At 45.5% G+C, this 16,065-nt stretch overlaps 1 protein-coding gene across 6 annotated transcripts in view; it reads left to right on the top strand.

Moving 5' to 3' along the window:
- The window catches only part of LOC140398255 (opioid-binding protein/cell adhesion molecule-like), a 1,404,083-nt gene that overhangs the window by 1,237,610 nt on the left and 150,408 nt on the right, over positions 1 to 16,065 (top strand). For all 6 annotated transcript variants that reach the window (XM_072486706.1, XM_072486703.1, XM_072486705.1 and 3 more), the window contains one exon: positions 10,109 to 10,240. In XM_072486706.1, coding sequence (XP_072342807.1) covers positions 10,109 to 10,240 — 132 coding nt within the window. The remainder of the gene's footprint in view (positions 1 to 10,108; positions 10,241 to 16,065) is intronic.

The raw sequence follows: 16,065 nt of genomic DNA, 5'->3' as shown, positions 1-16,065 counted from the left end.
ACTGATCACTAAGTACTTAGTACCACAAAAGAAACTGTAATGATATGTAATTGCCTGTGTGCCCAACAGAAGCAAATAGCCTCAAAGGGGATCCTTTCTTTTGGTAAACATTGAATGTATGCATGTGATTCAGCAGCTGCTACAGGGAACAAGCCGATAGTCATCTTGTAATGTAGAATTTCTTCCTCAGTCTTATTTGCTGAGATCCCAGGTATCATACTTTACTCAGCATCAACCCGAGACTGGAGCTCGTCAGTCGAGGGAATGAGTCAATTTTTTGTGGGGAAAATAACCGAGGCCGAGATTTTCCAGCCCCACCTGCCTCTGGTATTTTCGGCCCTGATGAAAGTCAATGGATAGTTGGCTGGCCCGCTGCTTCCCCTACATTGGCTCCCACTACGGCAGGGCCAGAAAAACCCTACTTTACCAGTGTGCAAATTTATTACCCAACAATTTGTGGAGAGGAAGAGATACTGAAGTGCATTGCCGTTGTCCTAGTAAAAACAGAAGCTGATTGTGGACCTCATCGCGAGTTTGAAGAAATTGTTGACTTTTGCATTGTTAAAACATAGAACATAGCAGTACAGGCCCTTCGGCCCACGATGTTTTGCTGACCAATTATCCTAATGTAAGATCAACCTAACTTACACCCTTTCAAATTACTGCTGTCCATGTGCCTGTCCAAGAGTCGCTTAAATGTCCCGAATGACTCTGACTCCATCACCTCCGCTGGCAGTGCATTCCACGCACCCACCACTCTCTGTGTAAAGAACCTACCTCTGACATCTCCCCTATACCTTCCTCCAATCACCTTACAATTATGTCCCCTCATGACAGCCATTTCGCCCTGGGGAAAAGTCTCTGGCTATCCACTCTATCTGTGCCTCTCATCACCTTGTACACCACTATCAAGTCACCTTATTTTTCTTTTTTTTTCAATCCATTTCTCGCTTTTATTATTTTTGAGTGAAAGTACAATGTTGTTTTCAGAGTGAGGAACACGGAATGCAGAGACTTGGAAATGCTGACCCACCTCCTGCTCTGCTCCCCCCTCCCCCACCTACCCCTCTCTGTCCAGCCCTAGGTTTCAAATTAATCTGAATGAATAATCATCCAGAGACCGCAATGATTTAAAGACTCAGAATTACAAACCCTCAGCAGCCCTTCCCCCAGTAGGGATCCAGGCCCTTCAGCTCCTCCCCCAACCCAATGGGGATCAGGAGCCTCAGCCCCTCCTCCCTGTGGGGATCAGGACCCTCCAACACCCCCCCCCCTCCCTTCAACACACACACTTTGGGGATCGTAAACTTACCACAAAAAGTAGGGCTGGCACTTAATGGCACAAGGATCCTTTTAATGACAAGATTATCAGAACCTGGAAAGTCACTCAATCTCTCCGGCTCAGAAAGGGAACAATTGAAATAGAGTCTCGTTTCTGCAGCCAGTTGTTATGACCCCAGATGGGAGGAGTGTACAGTTTATCTAGCATCACCACTTCACAGGTTGCACCACAAAAGTTTAATGCACACACGGCAAACAGATAGGGGTCTCTGCAGAGATGGGTAGTTAAAGGGTAGACTTTGGGGAAAAACAGATGAAGCTTTGCTGTTGATCTGGAGTTCCCTTGTGTGCAGACAGATCGTTAGTTCCAGTAGAGGCCTAAGGCTCTCGCCAATGGAGTTTCGGCATGAAGGAAAGTATGGCCTCATCACTCCTCATTGTCTCAGCCTCTTGTGTTTCCCAAAGGTCGTAAAGTTCCACTGAGATGATTCATCGCTGGACAGTATTGACAATTCTGCCTCAGGCAAGGCAAGCAGAATGCGAGTTGGATAACTTCTCACTTTCTCATTCAGTCCCGACTGAATTTAAAAGAACAAGTTCAAAACATAAAGCTCACCCAGTAAAATCACGAACCTTTGCCTTTTATTTACCATCATTTAAAATCTCATTACATTCATCCCCCACCATCTGGCCTGCGAAATCCTACCAACTGCCCTGGCTTGACACAATTCACACCTCTTTAACCTGGGGTTACCCCATCTCTGGATCTGTAAAGATTTAATCACCTGCTAATGCTCACATTCCAAGCATTGTCTGGCACCTTTGAATCTATGTTTCTGGAACATATCTCTTCATTCACCTGAGGAAGGAGCAGCGCTCCGAAAGCTAGTGACATCGAAACAAACCTGTTGGACTTTAACCTGGTGTTGTAAGACTTCTTACTGTGCTCACCCCAGTGCAACGCCGGCATCTCCACATTTAAAATGGCTGCAGTGAAAATTAACAAACAGTTCCTCCCCTCGTGAGGTGATTTTTTTTTTGAAAAAGTATTCTTGCTCCCAATCCAGAGGTGACTTTTTTTGTAAAAGAAATCCAAGTGCCCGAATAATGCAATGTCATTCAAATTTTTGAAAGAAAAATGGCGTTTGTGAAGATATGGGCCGGACGTTTGCGGCCGTTGCCGACGGCTCCTCAGCAGTGGGGAGTGCATGCATATGGAAAACCCAGTAACAGTGGTAGAACTAGAAGATTGCACCATCAGCCAATGGAGCACCACCTTTGCTGCAGTGAAACATGATAAGCCACAGGGTGTGTGAAAAATCCCGCCTATGGTTTTCCCAACACAGTGAAATGGTCTGAGGGGTAAAATTTGGAAAACCGTCTGACACTCTGTCACTTTTCTCTCTTTCAATCCAATCTTCCTTTCCCTCTCTTTTGGCACAATTCTCCCAAAAGATTTCAGGTGTGTTGGCATGACCCAGATCATAATCGACCCACACTTGGAGATTATTTTCAGAGATTGGGGTTATTTGCTGCGTGAATGAAATGTGCAGCAAATAAAGATGCTGGCAAGGTCAGCTTCTCCGAGATTGGGCCGCCATTATTAAAGGATGCCCTGATCTTAAGACAACCCTCCAGAACTCCACCCCCCACCCCAAATCAGCAGCAAAGACCCCCTGTCATCAGGCCTCCTCCCTTTCAGGAACCTTCCCTCACTCCCCTCCTTGGCATGTTCCTAACCAGCCAATGTTTGTAATCGCCTCCGAGCCCCCCTGGAGCAGTCATCATGTCTGGTCTCCGTTTTTGGAGATCAGCAAGGATTCCCGCTGACTTCACGTTGCGTCACTGGGTGGGAGAATTGAAGGGGCCTGGCGAATTTGGCTTGAAACCAAATTTGAATATGTTGATAATGATTTAAATATACTAATCTGGTTTGCACCCTCACTGGGTGTGAACCAGGTTACATCACCGGCACGGGGCAGGAAATTCTCCAAACGAGTGTCTTCGGCCATAATGCGATTTGTGCCTGGGCGAGCGGAACTGGAGAGTCACTCCCTTTATTTCTTATTCTGTGTCTAATTCACTGTATGTTCACTGAATTATTAGTGTGTTTGTGTGCAAACAATGGGCTAGATTCTCCCAAAATGGGACTATGTCCCCACGCCGGCGTAAAAAGGCTGGCTTTTCACTCCTGAGTTTCCAATAAACAAAATCAATCGATTCACTCACCTGCAGGGGGCTAGCAGGGACACAGAGTGATTCACGCAGCTTTAGCTGTGGATATGGGCCCCCGCACTTCCAGTTTTGAGTCCGCGCATGCGCACGGCGGCGGCCTCCAGCGGCCGCGGCGAGCGCCATGGCGGACTCGGACCGCAGAGGCAGCTTGAGATGGAGGCCCCCCCCCCCCCCCGATCGTCCACGCGCCCTTGCATCTGACCGCGCATAAGCACTCCCCGGCGCCCATAAAGCCCCGCCCCGGTGCCTGATCCCCCTGTCCCCCACCAGGGGAGTCCGCAGCTGCCACGCAGACATCCCAACTGTCCATAGCATGCTAGTTCCATGCCGTGGGGAACTCAGCTGGTTGGGAGCGGAGGATCGCTGGGTGGGCCTCTGGCAATGGCCCCCCAGCCGCGGGGAGTACAATGCGCACACACCGATTTTCGGGGCCCGGAGAATCGCTGGACTGGCGCCGAGCCCGATTTCGGCGCCAAATTGGATTCTCCACCCCCGCAAAAACGGGATTTTGGCACGGGGCTGCGGAGGATCCAACTCAATATATGTCCAAAATAACACACAAATTTGAACGATACCTTGCATTCTTTCATGTATGGCCCAAGGAAGAACTGATTAGATTTTTGCAAAAATTCAGACTCAGTCCTGGAATGTTTTGAGGATCCAACTCTTAACATTAGGCGATAGGGCGAATTGACTTTCTATTTTGTAATGTTGCGAGTTGTTGGATTTAGAATGCTGTCAATTATTTTGCATTGTCTTAGCTTCTGCATTGCAATTCGTCACAGCTGTCACCCTCTGTGTACCCGAAAAGGCGCCGGAATGTGGCGACTAGGGGTTTTTCACAGTAACTTCATTGCAGTGTTAATGTAAGCCTACTTATGACAATAAAGATTATTAAAACAAAATATGAGCAGAGTTTTCCGAGCACATTGTTGGATGTGGGTTGGTCAGCGGCCCCCACAGTGAGATGGAAGCTCATTTAAGATTTATTGCAGAGCATCTACCTGGCAGGGATATGCCTCATGGAAGAATTGTGAAATTGTAATGACATTGAATTAACACAACGTGGTGGAGGTGCATGCTTCGCTGAATGCCCTCCTCACTTGTCTTCTCTCGCCTTCCTGTGTTTATTTTTCTGTCTTTCAATCGAATGGCTTCAGGAAATACACAAGTGGATTTAGCATTCACCTGTATCTCCTCGTTGACCTCAGCATGCCATTATCAGCAATTTGTGGCGCATATTTCTTTTGAGCTGAAGGGTGAGGGAAAAAAAACTAACAAACAGGCCTGCTGAAGGATGCCCTGTGCCAGCAAATGCTGGGCCTATGTTTCATGACTGTTTTAAGTGGTGTTGCTGTTCGGCCTCTTGTGTGACATATCGTTTCGTTAAAACCTGCTGAGTGGTTGGAAGTTAAATGCAGCTAGACATCAGCTTCTCCAGAAGTGTTAAAAAAAAATGGTGACAAAATTGGACAGGTTGCAGTATTGATTTTCTGTTGCTGCTCTTGTGATCACTGTTGTACCTTTACTAGAATCTTTACGAATTATATTGATATATGGGAATAATGAGCTCATAGCGCCGAGAAATACATAGGTATAAAATGCCATTCGCGTTGAATAAGAGGCCTCAGCAGGGAATGCTTGGCCAAGGCTGCACATAGCCCCCTTTTCTACACTGAGGAGCTCCGTTCGCTGAAACTCCCCAGTATAGTAAGAGCTCCCTCGCTATTTTTAAATGGTGTCCCGATCTCTGAGGCCCCTGCCAGCTGGCAGAGTCATCTGCACTGCCAGCCTGGCACCCAGGTGGCACTGCCAGGGTGCCAGGCTGGCAGTGCAAGGGTACCCAGGTGGCACCAGCTTTACCAGGGTACCATCCTGCCCAAAAGGCATGCACCTCAGGGCCTCCGATCCCCTGGGAGACCCCCACAAGTGCCATTCTGTCTGATCCCTGTTTGTGGAGACGGGTACTGAATGGCACTCACCCGAGGTCTCCAAGGCGAAGCAGATGGATCCCAACGCCTCGGTACCTCGAGAAACTGCATATTAAAGTGAGACTAGCTGTCTCAGATTTACAGATTTGCTAAAGAGTGATCCTGCCCACAATGGATTTACATCGCAACATCGCGCAAGATTGCGTTATATTTCCGGAGGTGTTGCGAGCCGGGTAGATCCCGGAAGCGGGGTCTCCTGACATCGATTGGCCACACTGTTCCCTGGCGAGCTTCTTTTTGGGCGCTGCGTGACTGTTGGATCAGGCCCGGAAATGTCCTGCCCCTGGAGAAACCAGATCTTAGGGCAGCCGATTTGAAGAGATTTGACATTCAATTCTTTTCTCTAGAAGACTGGAGTTTTGTTTCAGTGTCCCACGGTTATTCTGCTTCATTGGGCAAATACTTAAATTGTGTGTTTGTGGATCTATAAAATATGTATGCTCTAATATTGACTGTCTCTATTGGTCCTGGTGATAAACAATTGCTTCAAAAGTGACTTAATCAAATTAATGTTCACTTTCATCCTTTCACAAAGTCATCCTTTCACAAAAGTACCTTTTTTGTAAACTCCGAAAGGGATAATCCCAATTTAGCTGTGGGCTAAGCTTAATAAAGGCTTTATTTTTGAGCAGTGAAGCAAGTTATTTTGTTTGTTCTCAGCTGCCAGGCTCCATCAGGCAGCTATATTTCTTCAGCTTTCTTCATTGCTATTACCAACCAAATACAGTTAAGTCATAAATGCAGAAGTGAGCAACAGACCAGAAATGGAAACTGTGGCCTGACCAGGAATGAAAACTGTGGCCTATCAGCTGCAATACAAAACTCCAATTTTGTACTTGTGATTGGAAAGAAAGGTTACACTTTGGCAATCATTCTGGTTCAGAACTGGCGCAAAGTGATTCCAAAGATTACAGCAAATACCTAAGAAAGGAAACATGTCGAGGTCGATGATTCGCAAACGTAAATCCGAATGAGGGCGGCTTGTCAGCTGATCTAAGTCAGTGGTCCATCTTCCAAGTGATCCATGGGCTGGTCCAAAATGCAGGTCACTGATGTGTGGTACCTCCGCTGAGGCCATGTGAGAAAACTGCTTAGAACCCTCATTCCCTCCACTCGTGTGATGTCTCACAATCAGACCGACTCCCACTTACCTGGCTAGAGTCGCCATAAATGCAAGCAACAACGATGTAACCTTACAAGCAAGATTTATGTTCGTGTTGATTTTGTGTGATTAATATAGATGCATCATAAGTCCTGAGAAGAAGATTATTGTGCTGATTTATTGCTGGCATAAATTAATAATATGCCTGTGTTAATAAAATAATTAATGTACACAAATGGACAACATTGAGTAGCAATAAAAGCAGCAAATATTTATAATTTCAATAATTTCACATCAGTTCTAATTAATCCTTTTTGCCGTGCCCAGCGATAAGTGGTGGACTGGGAGCAATAGCTGATCCACAGTGTCTTTTGATTTACCTAAATGGTCTGTGGATGCAAATGTTTGGGAACTAATGATCTATCTCATCCTTACACTGAAACTGTGCTAGTCAGCTTGTAAAATCATAGAACTGTCCCTCAAACCTGATCAAGGGGAGGGGGTGGCATTGAATTGCATTCCACAATGATACTCGAAGCATTAACCTGCCAAACAATTACGTTTTTTCTCAATAAGCTGGCATCATGGAGTTTACAACTTCTTGAAATCAAGATCATGGCCGGGATTCTCCGATCTCGCGGGCAATTTCTGACGCCGGCATCAAAAGTGGCACGAGCCACTCCGGCATCAACGGGACTCCATGCCCAGGTATTCACCCCTTCCCAGGGGGCTAGTACGGTGCTGGAGTGGTGTCCGCTACTCCGGCACAGGAAAACCGGCGTGCCACAGCTGGCGCGGGTCCGTGCAAGCGCGCCACGGCCGGCATGAGGTTGTGCATGTCCGTGGGCTTCCTGTCTCCGCGCCGGCAATATGGCGGAGCCCTACAGGCGCCCGGCGCGGAGAATTATAGGTCCCCCAGGAAATAGCCCGCCCGGCGATCGGTAGGCCCTGATCGCGGGCCAGGCCACTGTGGAGGCCCCCACCGGAATCGGATCCGCCCTGCCCCCCCCCCCCCCCGCCACCACCACCACCACCAGGAGGGCCCCCACAGCCAGAACTCTGAGGTCCCGCCGTGTAGGACCATACGTAACGTAATCCGGCGGGACTCAGCCAAACTCGACGGGCACTCGGCCTGTCGCGGCATGGAGAATCGCCGGGGGGCCGCTTGGCCCCCGACTGGCACGGCGGCATTCCTGCGGGCCCCCGAGAGTTGGCGCCGGAGAATCGGCGGACTGGCGTCGGAGCGGCGTGGTGCGATTCTCGCGCCCCTCCCCCGCCGATTCTCTGGCCCAGCAGGGGATCGGAGAATCCCGGCCCATGTATTTCAGCTCTATTGATTCCTGGTCGAAAATTATCCTTCAAGCAACAAACTTTGTGATCATTAGCTCGTTGTTTGTGGGGCCAAGCTGTGCACAAGTTAGCTGTGTTTCCTGCATTACTGCACTGAGTATAATTCAAAAGTACTTCATTGACTGTAAAGCGATTTGGGACTTCCCTTTATAAAAGCAAATTACTGCGGATGCAGGAATCTAAAACCAAAAGAGAAAATGCTGGAAAGTCTCAGCAGGTCTGGCAGCATCTGTAAGGAGAGAAAATAGCTAACGCTTTGAGTCCAGATTATCCTTTGTCAATTTAAATGCAAGTCTTTCTTTGTTTCTGATTCCGGAATACATTAACCAAATACCTATCTAGACATTTGTATCCTGACTCGGGTTCAGGACTGCTGTTGGAAAACACCTAAACTATCTGCTTCTACAAATTGACAATTGTTGGGTTTGATAGCTGCTTGGCAGACAGGGCAGCTAAACACTGAGCATTTATTTGACAGAGGGGTTAGACATAATAATAATCTTTATTGTCACAAGTAGGCTTACATTAACACTGCTATGAAATTCCTGTGAAAAGCCCCTAGTCGCCACATTCCGCCGCCTGTTTGGGTACACAGAGGGAGAATTTAGAATATCCAATTCACCTAAAAGCACGTCTTTCGGGACTTGTGGGAGGAAACTGGAGCACCCGGAGGAAACCCATGCAGACACGGGACGAACATGCAGACTCCGCACAGAGTGACCCAAGCCGGGAATCAAACCTGGGACTCTGGAGCTGTGAAGCAACAGTGCTACCCACTGTGCTACCGTTCCGCCCATGCAGTCATGCAAGACCCCCAAGAACATAAGAATTAAGGGCAGAGGTAGACCATTCGGCGTCTCAAGTCTGGTCCACCAATCGATAAGATCATGGCTAGTCTGATTGTGTGATCTAAAATTTACTTTCCTGTTGCCCCACTGTGATCATTGACTGTCAATCATAGATCCATCTAACTCAGCCCTGAATATATTGAATGACCCTGCCCCACTGCTCTCTGGGGAAGACAAGGCCCAAGACCAATAGCCCTTGAGGCGGAAAAAACTCTCCACATCTCTTGTCTTCAATGGGATATCTCCAGTTTTTAAACAGTGTCTCCTAGTTCCAGACTATGCCACAAGGGACACATCTTCCCAGCAACCAGCCTGTCAAATCCTCTCAAGATCTTGCATGTTTCAATAAGTTGACACTTCATTCTTCTCAACTCCAATGAGTATAGGCCCCAACCTCCTCAGGGATCAGTTAAATGAACTTACTTGTCCCTCCTCCCCCCATGGATTTCCCACTATGGTGCACTCCGGCACAGGTTGGCAGTACAAACCTGTGCCAGGGGCAGTGCCAGAGCACTGCACGAGCATGTCCCTCTACTCCATTGCATACCGTAATTACCTCTGCGCCCCGGAGGGATCCTCTTGGCAGCCTCACGCCTGGCCCCATCTGTTGTAAACCTCGTTGGTGTAACAACATGACGAATGAATATAGCAGGGAACCATTTGGGGGGGGGGGTGCTAATAATGATTGTATTTAAATTTGCTAAATTGAAATTCACACCCTCAAATGACGGGGCGTCCACGGTGAGGGGCAGGGAAAATCAGGAAACGCGATCTCTGGTGAGATTTGCGTTTCCCGATTCTCACCAGATCTTCCATCCTCCCTGCAGATGGTGTATGGGGCCTCAAGATTCGGTCTTTATTGGGCGGCACGGTGGTGCAGTGGTTAGTACTGCTGCCTACAGCGCTGAGGACTGGCATCGATCGCGGCCCGGGTCACTGGCTGTGTGGAATTTGCACATTTTCCCCGTGTCTGCGTGGGTTTCACCCCCACAACCCAAAGAGTGCAGGTTAGGTGGATTGGCTAGACTAAATTGCCCCTTAATTTAAAAAAAAGATTTGCCCTTTGTGGTCTCTTGCTAATTTGCTCTCCTCCCAATTTTGGGTCATCGGGAAATTTAGCTGTATTTTAAACAGGCACGAAAATGTCAGATAATAGTTCAAAAGGTGCAACTCACAGTTACTCATGACTTAGCAATTTGGCAAGACAGAAAGAAATCTGTAGATAATTTAAATAAATGTTGACATAAATGCAAAGTTAAGGGAAAATTCTGTTTCACATGTGCATCTGTTTTCTTTTTCAGGTCGAGATTTTGTGGAAGATGAGTACATTGAAATTACAGGAATCACGAAAAAACAAGCTGGAGAATATCAGTGCACTGCCTACAATGAGGTCTCGGATCCTGATGTACGAAAAGTAGAAGTAATAGTGAACTGTAAGTGACAAATAACTTTGTATTGGTTTGTATCTTTTCTACTGAGCTTTGTGCTGCGCAAGGTGACAGTGGCGCTGAGGCATACATCCTTTCTAGATTCTAAACAACCAGTGTCCATATCAAGGTTTGCCAAGGCAGATTTTGCATTGGCAAAATGCAAAATAAAGCTCCATTTCATGCACCAAATAATGTGCCTAAACGTTATCCCCAGGAGAGCCCCCAAACACAATAGCAGAGATTTAGCTTTTCCTTGATAGAGGCAGGATTTAAAAAAATCCACTGAGAATGGAAGGCGGAGGATTGCCTCTATTTCTATCTCTTAGTCATTCTCGCCTGCATGTAAAAAGGGACGATTCATGAATTTAAAATGCTCCTGTTTAATAATTGCTTTCATTCATTCTTTGTAAATTGGCTCATCCATTTGTTTGGCTGTTTATAAGCTTTGATAGATGTTTGAGCTTTTGGCTGCCTTCGAAAGCACTAATGGATTCTGAAGTACTAAATATTCTTATTGACCTCTCCTGCGAAATATGTGTTTGATGGATTTAACATATTGCGCTTCGAAAGAATGCCTATTCAAGGTATATTTATTTATTTTGATCGATTTACGAGATTTTGAAGAGGTTTGTACTTTTTCTATAAACTTGTCAACTGATGTCTGTTTAGTTGAAGGATTTATGAGCTTTTTGTCATAATATGCACCCATGCACATCATGAGGTAAAAACAGGCAGTGACAGACACCCAGGTTAGCCAATCAACATACAGGACAGAACACAACCAATCACCAGACAGAACACCAGAGGGGGGGCTTCCAACTATAAAACACACGAGGCATCAGCACTCCGTCTCTTTCCACTGGTGACAACTGTAATGACAGTCAGGGTGTATATGTCAGTCAGCACCTTCTACACATGGATCAGAGCTAGCCTGGTCTAGTAGGCTAGAGTTAGCACACTTAGAGGAGTAGAATGTCAACGCACAGCCAGCTGTGTGCATTGTTACAGAAGTTCAATAAGTCGTATTGAACCAACGCTGACGTTTGGTGTATGCTTTACAGTTCATCTGCATCCTGTTGCAGTCCGTGTTACCCCAGGGTGAATAACACAACACTTTTGAGTGACCTCTAAATGTTATTTTGGGTTCTGCTTGTAAAGTGAAGTACTGGATGAATAGCGAAAGCAGTAAAGGGAGGTGCGAGTGGGTGAATGAGTTAGGAGTGTGAAGTTGAGGTTATGAGAGTGAAGCAGGGAAAGCAGGGTGAGGGCAAGTAGGGAGGAAGGGTTAAGGAGGTGAGGGGCAGGTTTATTTGGATTTGGGGGCACTGCTCATGGTAATTAGGAACTCCACCAGTGTTTCTGGCAACGAACATCTGTCTTTTAAACTGGCTGCTTTGGCATCAGCCCAACTCCAGGTTGATCATGGCCTGGATTCCTGAAGATCTCATCTGTCAGCGCTGCTAGGCTAAAAACAAGGATCGCGATATTGGTATTAATGTCGATTTGCACCACCCAGAGGAAAATTCCATCCATTGGTCTTTTGACGGATTTTCCACATCAGCCAGCATTGTGACCTTGCTGTGTTTTATTCTGGCATTTATGCAGCTTTTCCTCCAAGTTTACAGCGGACTGGCTGGAGAAACTCAATAAAAATACATCCCCATCCAGTTCAATGCTAAGTTTTTACATTAATGAGTAATGGTGGAGTAATTTTGTGTTTGACGTTAATTTATTGATAGATGGTCCTAAACATGAAGAAAGGAGGCTTTCTTTCCCTCCTGGGCTTACAATGCAGCCAGAAATGTAAAGTGTTGTAATCCAGTGAGCAAGAGAGTCTCTGAAGAACAATAATATTGATAAAGGTAACAGGAATTTGTGGAATCTTAATGGTTAATTTTCCATTGTAGCCTGAGACACAGCACTTGCATTGAGTTCGAAAGTGATGGTTTTTCGCCTACTGGTAAATCCATGGTGAGAGCTGACTTTCACAAATACTTGCTTTCAGCAACATTGACTGCATAATTTACCTGAGAAAGTACGTCAGGTTTCCTGCTCCTGATTGCTGTTTGAACCTTGCATGCTTCCAAGAACCAACCAGTTCATCAAGACAAAAATGAAACCTGGGACTGAAAATGTTGATAGCTCAGGTATTTTCACTGTGCAAAGCTACACAGCCAAATCAGTGGGTCTACAATCTGTCCTGCACACTCTAATTATATGTGCGCACACTGATCATGGTGCTGCTGTCAATTTAGTTCCTATCACTGGGAGAGTTAATTTAACAGTCGGCCTAATTTGAACTCCAGGCCAATTATCAACAGGGGATCCAGCTCCAGTGATGAGGCTTGGGGTATTTTAACTCCCAGGCTTCATTTAAATCCTGCTGGTTAGATTCTCATTCCATTCTAGCTGTGAGGCTATGGAAAATCAAACACACCAGAAGCTTCCAACCAAGTCCATTGAGGAGTGAGATTGGTGCCTTGGAGGATACCGCAATTGATGGGGTTGGTTGAAATTTGGCAAGGATGTAAATCAGTGACAGGAGAGACCGAAAGCTTTCCTTGTGAGAGCAGGAGCTGTAGGAGTGCTCTTTCTCACCCCACAAGGAAAGTGAAAAAAGGCCTCTTCTCAGCCCGATTCTTTGCCTCATTGAAAACCTCAACTCATAATCAGTTTATAAATTTTAAATTGCAGCTGGATCCCGATGATGCCAATGTCCTGACATTCATTTGATTTGATTTGATTTATTGTCACATGTACCGAAGTACAGTGAAAAATATTTTTCTTCAGCTGAGGGAACGTACACAGTACATACATAGTAGACAATAGAATAATCAACAGAGAACATTGACAAATGCTACATCGACAAACAGTGATTGGTTACAGTGCGGAACAAGGGGCCAAACAAAGCAAATGCATGAGCAAGAGCAGCATAGGGCGTGGTGAATAGTGTTCTCACAGGGAACAGATCAGTCCGAAGGGGAGTCGTTGAGGAGTCTTGTCGCTGTGGGGAAGAAACTGCTATGTCTGGATGTGCGGGTCTTCAGACTTCATGCCATCTTGAGGTGGGCATTCTTTGGTGCCTGCAGTTAAGCAGGTAAAAATCAGTTACAAGCAGTTTGATTGGATTAGAAGTATTCCCCGTGTGTGGTACCATGATGGGCGCTGACTTGATTTAAAAACAAGAATCACTTGCTTGGCTGTCAAAACCTGTGAACGTTGACCTCCCTGTGCTCAGCGCTGAAGAATTTTAGAAAGGAGGCATGTGCAAAATACCTCATACCTCAAAAATCCCATAACTTGCAGACCATTAATTTCCAATTTTATTTTTGATTGCTTTTTCCTGTATCTTAAGAGGATAGGCAGATAAAATTTCTCACTTGTCTCTCAACTCCACAGCAGAACGAAATGAAGGAACTTGCACCATAGAAATTGAGATCGTTTTTAAAAATATTTCTCAACAAGTTTTCCTAACAAGAAAGTGGACTGCAATTTTCTAGTGACATATTATTAATCCAGTCCATGAGCCCTCAAACTATTTCTTCCACAGCTCTCAGTCTATTGATTGCTTCTGCTTTAATGAGTCCTGCAGCTGGTTGACAGGGATGGAATGTTAATTATTGTCCAATCATCAACACAATGTTAAATTCACAACATCCTCATTCACATGTATTGAACATACTTCTCACTGATTATACACTTCTCAGGTAGTGAATGAGGAAGTTCCTGTCTGCATTTAGGTCCAATACCCTTTTTAAGTAGTTCATAGCCATATTCATTTTTTAAATCTTAATCCCTCCTTTGTAAAGGATCAATCCAGAAATCAGTCACTAACCAAGCTGCAGAGTACGTAAATACATGGCTCCCTCAAAGAGAAGATTGGTTAACAGTTCAGTTGGCTCCCTGAAAAAGTAGGCTTAGCATTGAGCTTCAGCCTTCATCCATAGTTCTACCCTGGGTAAGCACCCATTTAGATGATCAAGTTTCAGCTGTCATTTTGTGTTGGGTAGGGTCACCTCCAACAAAGATTTCACAATGGAAATAATTCCCTAACGGTAAATAAATGCCATGATATTTTATCTTCTTGCTTGCTCTCCTCTTTGATATTGCCATTACTGGACCTGAGCGGCATTCATTTAGTGAGGAATAATTCATAGCACCAGCTCCCTTCAGGAAATGAATGTAAAGATTGTGGTCAGATTTCTATCCACTGAAAGTAGTCAAGGGATAGTGACCAACTATTGCGTGCAGTTCTGGTCGCTACATTATAGGAAGGATGTAGAAGCATTGGAAAGGGTGCAGAGGAGATTTACCAGGATGTTGCCTGGTATGGAGGGAAGATCTTATGAGGAAAGGCTGAGGGACTTGAGGCTGTTTTTGTTAGAGAGAAGAAGGTTAAGAGGTGACTTAATAGAGGCATAAAAGATGATCAGAGAATTAGATAGGGTGGACAGTGAGAGCCTTTTTCCTCGGATGGTGTTTGCTAGCATGAGGGGACATAGCTTTAAATTGAGGGGAGATAGATATAGGCAGATGTCAGAGGTAGGTTCTTTACTCAGAGAGTAGTAAGGGCGTGGAATGCCCTGCCTGCAACAGTAGTGGACATGCCAACATTAAGGGCATTTCAATGGTCATTGGATAAACATATGGATGACAATAGACTAGTGTAGATGGGCTTTAGATTGGTTTTACAGGTTGGTGCAACATCGAGGGCCAAAGTGCCTATACTGCGCTGTAATGTTCTATGTTCTATGTTCAGCAAAACTATTTACTTCATGGTCTCAAACATGATGACATTGTTAGTGCACAATGCCATTTTGTTGACAATTGTCCCTGATCAAAGTTATTTTTGTATTCCATTTTTGAACTCGGTGTAAAAAGAAAAGTGAAGCAGATGGAGCATTCAGTATTGGCAGACTCGTCCACTTCAATGTAATCAGGTTCTGAAGGTTATAGCTGTAAGTACAGGCACAAATAATCAAATGATTACAGATCACTGCACAACACTGGCCCTGTTGGCACTGTGGGAATGTCTGCAGAACCAGGTTAGGGTTGAGTAGTGCCTAATACGATGTGAATTTAATATCCTGGCGCTTTTACGTGCTTCATTTTTCATGATTTATTTTTCCGTCCTCCACATCTGGACACTCATCTCCCGCAGGAGGGAGAATAAATGAACAAGGAACAGCATGTCTTGCAAGCCAGGTGACTCCTCACTCCGTGCTTTTGTACAATTCTCTCTCGGCTGATGAAATGGATCAATGCAGGGAATCAGCTACTTGACTGAACATAAGAATGTAAGAAATAGAGATGGAAAATACCTTGCGACCCATGGAGCCTGCTCTGCCTTCAATATATGATATGATATATCATATATCTAATTCTATGATATTCATGATCGATCATAGGATTCAACTCTGTTTTCGCGCCCAGTCCTCTTGCTTCCTCGGCAGACCAATAATCTGTCTATCCCAGCTTTAATTATATTCAGTGATGTCACATCCACAACTCTCTGGGGTAGAGAATGCCAAAGATTCACAAACCTTTGAGCAAAGTAATTTCTTCTTCTCCCAGTCCTAAATAGTCGACCACTTATCTTGAAACTGCGCCCTCTTCTACATTTCCTCGTCGGGGGAGACAACGTTTCGGTATCTACCCTGTCAAACTCCTTCAGAATCTTGAACATTTCAATGCAATCAACTCTCATTCTTCATCATCAGAAAACTCATTCATCCCAGGGGCCAATTTAATGAGCCTTGGCTGTACCATCTCCAATGTGAGGAAATCCTGTTTAAATATGGAGACCAACATTGCACACAAGGTGCCAG

Source organism: Scyliorhinus torazame, chromosome 21, assembly GCF_047496885.1.
Source record: "Scyliorhinus torazame isolate Kashiwa2021f chromosome 21, sScyTor2.1, whole genome shotgun sequence".
NCBI classification, from domain to species: domain Eukaryota; kingdom Metazoa; phylum Chordata; class Chondrichthyes; order Carcharhiniformes; family Scyliorhinidae; genus Scyliorhinus; species Scyliorhinus torazame.
This window is presented reverse-complemented; position numbering and strand designations above follow the sequence as displayed.